A 9,752-nucleotide genomic window follows, 5' to 3' on the forward strand; every position below is an offset into this window, starting at 1 on the left:
CCACCGCCATGCAAATCCTCTGCATTGGTTGATCTATCGGAGAATGGAAGGGTGGTTTGGTTCTTCGATATTTCCGCCTTTGCGATGACGATTGAAATGCAGCGATTCCATGACCATTATTGGCCTCGTGGTCCTCTGTCGATATGGGGCATAATGGTCAGTCTATCATTTTGATATTTTAGTTTTTGTAGTTTCTTTAACCCCTTTTTGGTGATATTTCACGTCTTTTGGAACTGGTACCTTCAGGGGGGTACCGCTAAATTATATATAATTGGCATTATTTTAAATTTATATCTTTTTTATTAATTGGGTTTAATGACTAAATTATACAGGGGATTATCGACTACCTTTTTGTTCTGTTATCTCTACTTTCCCTTCCCTGTTTGTTTATTTTATATTATTTTGCGTTTTGTCTCGCTCTGTATTTTTGCTGTACTACTGGCTGATGTTTTTTATTTTAAATATTATATTTTAATTATCAGATATATATATATATATATATATATATATATATATATATATTATGTGAGGTCCCAGTTTCTCAAGAGCAATGACACAAATATAAAACAAGTCATTTATCATACAAATCTATTTACAATACATCACTGGTATTCATTTACATCTAATCTATCAATTTTTCTAATTTAATTTGTTAATACATGCTATCATTTCCATAAAATTTCTCTCAATTAACAATCTCAACTCTCTCTACAGCTTCAAATACTAAACTAATTCAATATTAATCACCTCCTGATATTTCTCTTAATCACCAATATCAATTCTCTCCACAAACGCAATCCATAAGTCGCTAACTTAATGCTAACAATTTTACGTAATCTCTCTTAATTAAGCAATATCAATTTTCTTTACAACTTCAACCAATAAACCAACTCAATACTAAACATTTCCTTATTTCTCATGTTTCTTCAACCTTACCCTAAAATAATCTCCCGCTTTATCTAAGTACCATTTCCAAAACAACACAGGATTCCTTTGTGGAGGTTCCATCCACAGAGTGTGGTGATGTCTCTCTCTCTCTCTCTCTCTCTCTCTCTCTCTCTCTCTCCTCTTAGTTGAACTCTGCATCTCTGCTGTCTTATTTCGGGATTGCGAGAACAGTTCTCTTAATACTGAAGGAAATTATCACAGCAGTAGTAGAAGCCAGGGCATTATCTGACTGGCTTGTTATTCAACTTCTGAATTAACTTCTAGCACAGGAATATGCCTGGCGGAACCCTTCACTATATAGCTGAACACTCCCTGAACTACCACTGGAAGTCTGCAACCCCTCTGAACAACAACCACAAACCACTTTTATTTATTGAATTGATTACAAGTTACAATAGTCTCTTATACTACTTTTTTATATGCAAGCTTATGTGCAAACCCCTCTGGGGTTTGCATGCATTTACGTATCTCCACCTATCTAATTTAAACCTGACCCAATCACTGTGTTATTCTTTAAACTCCCTCTTTTTCCTTTGGTGGGAAAAACAGAATATTTTTCCCACACAATGAAACGCTTTCATCTTTTACCTCTAGATCGCCTAAAGAGAGATTAAACTATTTTTAGAAGCTTTTAATTTTAACCCTTCTGCACCTGCCATACCATTGTTCACCATATTCCTTAATTGCACTACCAGGTCTACTTCTCACTAATGGAAATATTTCCATAACGATGTTTTCGTTATTCCTTAAGTGCTTTTACTTCCACACACTATACTTACCAAGATAAATATATTTGTAAGATTTTGTCTCTCACAGTTTCATGATGTTTTCAGGTTTCCATTGCCTTTGTACTGTGTATAACAACCCTTCATTTGCAAATTCAGCAGTATTCATGATTTATTGTTGTCGATTTTATAACCTTTACATGAATAAATCATGGATAATTGTTTTTTAAATTAGTACTGAAAAACTGGTATTTTTATATCAATACCGGGATTTGAATACCGGAAAAAAAATTATCAAGATCCCGGTATTGTAAACTATACTACTGTAGGAAATAGAGATATTTGGCAGGCAGAGCCTGCCAAATATCTCTATTTCCTATAGACCCACTCTTCCTATAGGAAATAGTCTATAGGAAATATCTCTATTTCCTATAGGGAGAATAGACCCACTCCTTTATATAACACATGGCCTTGACAACATCTGATTTGAGCAGTGTCCACACACTCTACTCTGACTCTCTAATCATTAGCTTGCAGATCAGAAGCAATGAGATCATATATTAACTGATCCAGATGCCTCCCGGAGGTAGGTTTGGTCCACTGGATCATCTGGCAGCCAGCCTATGAAAACTGTTTTAGGGCTGTACCCTCAAAATGAAAGGGATATCAGACCTTGCCATGATGCCCAGCACAGTCTCAAAAAACGTCACTGATACTACACTGTTGAAGAGATGGGGGTTGCTAGAGCTTTGCTGGAAAACATTTATTTCGCTGGTTTACACCTTCAATAAGCAAAGTGATTGTATTGTACTGGCTGTTCCAGTACATTGTACTGATTGTACTGGCTGTGAGTAGAGTATTCCACAGGAATACTCTACCCACCCTGTGCCTGGTGATACGAAGGGTGATATTCCTGTGTGTTTTGTCAATGTCACAACTTGACTCCTCCCCTGTGGAGAAGGGTTAGGACTAGTAACAGTCCCATCATTATGAAGGTGCAAGCAGAGGATTTGGTTGTTGCAGATTGACTATTCTCTTCACTGAAAATTGGTCCACTTGACTCAAGTGTGACACTAATATCAGTACTGAGTTTCAAAGAAATTCAGAGTTCCAAGCGATTAGCTGAGCAATAAATTGTAGCATATAAGGATATATATACCAGAATATCATTTCCATCAGGATAAAACGATATAACCAAATATCAATAGCATCAATGGAACTGATATTCACGTATGTCCTTTTATGCTACCAAGTGGCAAGCCCAGCTGGCATAACTGGAAGAATGTCTATGAACCTCTGTGCCACCTAGCGTTATGTTATGAACTAACAGACATTACTTTTCAAACTGCTCTCTTATATAACTGAGCAATCTCTATACTAAACCCCTTAGCAATGGCTGTGATGCATTAGCATTAGTAGAGGCATTTGATGCAAGAAAGCAAGCTTATGCAGCATCAGCCAAAAAAAAAAAAAAAAAACCCACTTCCACTTCACCCCTCTGTTTGTTCAAAATACCTGTCCAGCTGAGCCTTAAACTTATTTAGGCTATCAACCTCCACTACAAGGGATGGAAGTCTGTTCCACCAACCAACCACCCGCTGGCTAAAGAAAATTTCCACACGTCTATCCTACATCTGTCTTTCCTCAATTTGAATTTATGCTCTCTCAGGTGATTTTTCTGAGCTAGAGGAAGAATCCCATCAGCATTGAGCATGCTCAAACCATTCAAGGCTTTATACACCTCTATCAGATCACCTCGCTGGTGCCTAGTCTCCAGACACTGTAATTTGCAAAACTTAAGCCTTTCTTCGTAAGAGCACCCCTTTGTTCCATTCACTAATCTTGTTGCCCTTCTCTGTACTCGTTCCAGCAGCTCTACATCCTTCTTGAAATGAGGCCTCCAGACCTGTATACAGTACTCTAGGTGTGGCCTGACCATTGCCTTATACAAGGGAATAATCACTTCCTTATCCCTGCTGGAAAAATTCCTGTATATCATTGACAATACTCCATGAGCTATTCTTGCAGCCTGTCTGCACTGCTCAGAGAACTTCATATCTGCCTGCACAACCACCCCCAAGTCCCTCTCATTCTCTACCACTGTCAGTGTAGTACCAGAGTTGATACATTGCTCTGGGGTTGCTGTTTCCCATGTGTAGCACTTTACATTTGTCAATGTTAAACTTCATTTGCCACCTCTCAGCCCATCTGCTCAACCTTTCCAGATCCTGTTGCAGTAGCATAGTGTCAGTAGTGTCCTTGACAACCCTGCCAACCTTTGTATCGTCTGCAAACTTGGACATTAAGCTTGATATACCATCATCAATATCATTTATAAATACAGAAAACAATAATGGACCCAACACTGAGCCCTGAGGGACTCCACTAATAACATTAGTCCACGATGAGCAGTGTCCATTGATTACCACTCTCTGTCTTCTCCCCCTCAACCACCCCTTTATCCATAGCAGCAATTTGCCTCCAATGTCACACTGCTCCAATTTGTGTAGCAGTCTTCCATGTGCAACAGTATCAAAAGAATGAGCATGGTATTTCATGGTGCATATACAAGATGCATGGTAATTCAGAGACTGCTGGGAGCCATTACGGTACAAGTAAACACATGGGTTGTGTTAGGGTAGCTAAGAATAGAAACAGGTGCAGGTATACTTGCACGTACACCAATGCTAGGAGTTTAGTAAATAAATTTGATGAATTTGAGGTATTGCTCAAAACATCGAAGGTAGATATTGTTGGGATATCAGAGACGTGGTGTCACACAGATATAAGGGATGCAGAACTGCAATTTGGGGAGTTCAACGTCTACGGAAAGGATAGGAAGGGGGGAGGGGTTATGCTATTAGTTAAGAAACACATAAAAACCAAGGAAGTGAAGCCAGTCGACATCGCTGGACAGTGCAGTGTGGAGTCAGTTTGGTGTGACATAAACATTGGGAGATCAAAATTGAGAGTAGGAGTGTGCTATAGGCCTAATGACTCTGATGAGTATAATAAGGAACTGTACAGGGAAATAGAGTGGGCCAGTAAATCAGAGTGTCTTATAATGGGAGATTTTAATTTCCCAGATATTGACTGGAATTTGGGGGCTGGTTACTCACACACTAGCAGGGCTTTTGTGGATTTATTGGATGATTGTTTTCTACATCAGCATGTTCAGGAGGCAACTAGAGGGAGTAATACTCTTGATTTGATTATCAGCAGTGATTCTTCATGCATTAAGAATCTGCAGATAAATGAACCACTAGGTGGCAGTGATCACAGTGTGCTGAAGTGGGATTTACTCAAAGAGGTAACTACCATTAGGGGTAAAGAGAAGGGTTATTGCTTCCGTAAAGGCGACTACGATGGACTGAGACAGTATTTAAATTCTATACAGTGGGACCAACTGATGATGTTACCAACAGCAAATTCAAAATGGGAAGCATTCAAAGAACTTATCTTGAAAGCTACTAGGCTTTACATACCAACTAAGAAATATTGTTCAAGGTTTAGGCCAAAATGGATGTCAGATGAACTAATGAGGCATATGGCAGAGAAGAAAAATGCATGGGATACATACAAATTAACACATGACACAGAAGCCTACGATAGATACAAGTTGATATGCAACCAAGTTACAAAGGAGGTTAGGCAGGAGAAGGCAGATTACGAGAAATCCTTGGCAAGGGATGCAAAGAAAAACAGCAAAGAGTTCTTTACTTATGTAAACTCTAGAAGGAAGGGGATGAATCAGATTGGTCCACTTGATATTGATGGGTCAAGTGTTGACGATCCTGCTCAGGTAGCTAACAAACTAAATGAATATTTTGCATCGACATTCACACATGAGGAGTTATTCAGCGAGGGGAATGCCAGAGGTGTATTCAACTCTAGCAGTAAGCTACAGAATCTTGAAATAACTGGGAGTAAAGTGGAGGAGAAACTGTTGAAGATAAACACAAGAAAGGCACCCGGGGTGGATGGGATCTATCCAGTTATATTAAAGGAGGCAGCAAAGGAAGTAAGCAAACCCTTAGCCATAATTATGAGAGCTTCCTTGGACTCAGGGGAGGTACCCATAGACTGGAAATGTGCAAATGTGACCCCAATTCACAAAGGAGGATCAAAGGCTGACACAAGTAATTATAGACCTGTGAGCTTAACTTCTGTTCCAGGAAAATTAATGGAGGCACTGGTTAAAGAAGCACTGCAGGATCATTTAGACAAGACTTCAGTTATAGCTCAGACACAGCATGGTTTTGTTAAGGGGAAGTCTTGCCTGACCAACTTGATTGGATACTATGATGCAGTCACAAAAGAACTGGATGCAGGGAATAACTTTGATATTATATACTTGGATCTTAGAAAGGCTTTTGATACTGTTGCACATGGAAGACTGCTACACAAATTGGAGCAGTGTGACATTGGAGGCAAATTGCTGCTATGGATAAAGGGGTGGTTGAGGGGGAGAAGACAGAGAGTGGTAATCAATGGACACTGCTCATCGTGGACTAATGTTATTAGTGGAGTCCCTCAGGGCTCAGTGTTGGGTCCATTATGTTTTCTGCATTTAGAAATGATACTGATGATGGTATATCGGGCTTAATGTCCAAGTTTGCAGATGATACAAAGGTTGGCAGGGTTGTCAAGGACACTACTGACACTATGCTGCTGCAACAGGATCTGGAAAGGTTGAGCAGATGGGCTGAGAGGTGGCAAATGAAGTTTAACATTGACAAATGTAAAGTACTACACATGGGAAACAGCAACCCCAGAGCAACGTATCAACTCTGTGGTACTACACTGACAGTGGTAGAGAATGAAAGGGACTTGGGGGTGGTTATGCAGGCAGATATGAAGTTCTCTGAGCAGTGCAGACGGGCGGCAAGAGTAGCTCATGGAGTATTGTCAATGATATACAGGAATTTTTCCAGCAGGGATAAGGAGGTGATTATTCCATTGTATAAGGCGATGGTCAGGCCACACCTAGAGTACTGTATACAGGTCTGGAGGCCTCATTTCAAGAAGGATGTAGAGTTGCTGGAACGAGTACAGGGAAAGGCAACAAGATTAGTGAATGGAACAAAGGGGTGCTCTTACGAATAAAGGCTTAAGTTTTGCAAATTACAGAGTCTGGAGACTAGGCACCGGCGAGGTGATCTGATAGAGGTGTATAAAGCCTTGAATGGTTTAAGCATGCTCAATGCTGATGGGATTCTTCCTCTAGCTCAGAAAAATCACCTGAGAGGGCATAAATTCAAATTGAGGAAAGACAGATATAGGATAGATGTGCGGAAATTTGCCTTTAGCCAGCGGGTGGTTGGTTGGTGGAGGTTGATAGCCTAAATAAGTTTAAGGCTCAGCTGGACAGGTATTTTGAACGAACAGAGGGGTGAAGTGGAAGTGGGGTATTTTTTTTTTTTTTTTTTTTGGCTGATGCTGCATAAGCTTGCTTTCTTGCATCAAATGCCTCTACTAATGCTAATGCTAAAAGCCTTTCTAAGGTCCAAGTATATAATATCAAAGCTATTCCCTGCATCCAGTTCTTTTGTGACTGCATCATAGTATCCAATCAAATTGGTCAGGCAAGACTTCCCCTTAACAAAACCATTCTGTGTCCGAGCTATAACTGAAGTCTTGTCTAAATGATCCTGCAGTGCTTCTTTAACTGCCTCCATTAATTTTCCTGGAACAGAAGTTAAGCTCACAGGTCTATAATTACTTGTGTCAGCCTTTGAATCCTCCTTTGTGAATTGGGGTCACATTTGCACATTTCCAGTCTATGGGTACCTCTCCTGAGTCCAAGGAAGCTCTCATAATTATGGCTAAGGGTTTGCTTACTTCCTTTGCTGCCTCCTTTAATATAACTGGATAGATCCCATCCACCCCGGGTGCCTTTCTTGTGTTTATCTTCAACAGTTTCTCCTCCACTTTACTCCCAGTTATTTCAAGATTCTGTAGCTTACTACTAGAGTTGAATACACCTTTGGCACTCCCCTCGCTGAATAACTCCTCATGTGTGAATGTCGATGCAAAATATTCATTTAGTTTGTTAGCTACCTGAGCAGGATCATCAACAGTTGACCCATCAATATCAAGTGGACCAATCTGATTCATCCCCTTCCTTCTAGAGTTTACATAAGTAAAGAACTCTTTGCTGTTTTTCTTTGCATCCCTTGCCAAGGATTTCTCGTAATCTGCCTTCGCCTGCCTAACCTCCTTTGTAACTTGGTTGCATATCAACTTGTATCTATCATAGGCTTCTGTGTCGTGTTAATTTGTAAGTATCCCATGCATTTTTCTTCTCTGCCATATGCCTCATTAGTTCATCTGACATCCATTTTGGCCTCTCTCTCTCTCTCCCTCCCCCCCTTGTTAGTCGTTGGCGCTTCAGCTTCTATGGCCATAATGCACCTCCCAAAGTTTTTGCATTTTACTGTGATCCAAGCCCGAGGCAGGAATCGAACCCGCGACCATTGGGTTGCCAGGCAGGCACTTTACCTATCTGGCTAGCCCGGTCGGCCTCCATCCATTTTGGCCTAAACCTTGAACAATATTTCTCAGTTGGTATGTAAAGCCTAGTAGCTTCCAAGATAAGTTCTTTCAATGCTTCCTATTTTGAGTTTGCTGTTGGTAACATCATCAATTGGTCCCAGTGTATAGAATTTAAATACTTTCTCAGACCATCATAGTCGCCTTTACAAAAACCCCTTCCCTTTACCTCTGATGGTAGTTACCTCCTTGAGTAAATCCTACTTCAGCACACTGTGATCACTGCCACCTAGTGGTTCATTTATCTGCAGATTCTTAATGCATGAAGAATCCAATTTGTTTTTTTGTACTGTAACAAACAAGTAAAACACTTCTTTAACAAATATGGATTCCTATATCAAGTTACTGCGACTCTGATTCTTTACTTCTGGAGGGAGAAATAAAATATGGTTTCAAAACAGTCATACAAAATCCACACCACAAGGAACATTTAAGAATAATATGAACACTGGAAAATGTTTTGAAGGTAACGTCATTGCTTGACTTCATATAAATTGATAAAAAAGTTTCTGGTTAATCGTATTAAAAAATAACTTCAGCAAAGCAATCAATCAAGTGTTTACATATACTGCAACATAATACATCAGAGTTGGGCGTACATTAATAATCGCAGCTGCATGTAAACATTCTTGCTAAGTACAACGTGACCGACCTATTTAAATAGAACCTAACTTTTCATTTAAAAAAAAAAATACTCTGGTTTCACATAATGAATGTTAAATGGAAAATACATCAATCAGAAAAAAGGAGTGTGATCTGTTGAATTATATTAGTAAGTTCCATTTACCTTATAATTTGCAAAACCCTTCAAATGTTCCGCCGTAAGAAACTCACACGCCATGACCACACAGCGCTCCTCGTGGACTAAGCAAACAGAAAGAAGCAGTTTCGTATAACAGCCAAATCAATGTCAATTACCATGCGCAGTCACAGAGGCTGTTTCTCTCGCTTTCTCATTAATAAAAAAAAAAAAAAAAAATTAGGGTAGCTAAGTCAGATGCAGATTATACACATGGTTTCGGTAACAAATTATATTTTTCTAAGTATAAAAGAAGATTATTATTGTCGCGAATTAGACAGAACCAGGAGTTGATATAGAAAATTTTACGAAACGAAACGAAACTCTCGTTAAAACTAGTCATATTTTCGATAAGCAAATACTGTATGTAAATGACATTACGGATGCCTGCGATGAACAGGAATGGGGTTTCGTGCACTGCGATCCATTCCGAGAATTAGATAAATGTAATCTGTGGTTACTGAAAAAATAACGCCCTTACATTATACTGATCAGTGTAAGTCGAAAACATATATAGCACATGTGTGGATGTAGTAGTAGTAGTGGCACATGATGCAAGAAAGCAAGTGTAGGAGCTTATGCAGCATCAGCCAAAAAAAAAAAAAAAATCACACCATTCCCTCCAAATACCTGTCCAGTTCCTCCTTAAATTTATTTAACCTATCAACTTCCACAACGACAGATGGAAGTTTGTTCCAGCAATTAACCACCCGCTGGCTAAAGGCAAA

General features: G+C 39.5%; 1 protein-coding gene across 1 annotated transcript in view; it reads right to left on the reverse strand.

Annotated features, from left to right (window-relative positions):
- LOC150085554 (ethanolaminephosphotransferase 1-like) overlaps window positions 1–9,076 on the reverse strand; it is a 194,171-nt gene extending 185,095 nt beyond the window's left edge. Inside the window, exon 1 of the mRNA XM_090374599.1 lies at window positions 9,013–9,076. Coding sequence (XP_090230725.1) covers window positions 9,013–9,066 — 54 coding nt within the window. The 5' untranslated portion in view covers window positions 9,067–9,076. The remainder of the gene's footprint in view (window positions 1–9,012) is intronic.
- Window positions 9,077–9,752: the final 676 nt, after the last annotated feature.

The sequence above is a fragment of the Mastigoproctus giganteus genome, chromosome 5, assembly GCF_048544385.1.
Source record: "Mastigoproctus giganteus isolate SK-2022 chromosome 5, ASM4854438v1, whole genome shotgun sequence".
NCBI classification, from domain to species: domain Eukaryota; kingdom Metazoa; phylum Arthropoda; class Arachnida; order Uropygi; family Thelyphonidae; genus Mastigoproctus; species Mastigoproctus giganteus.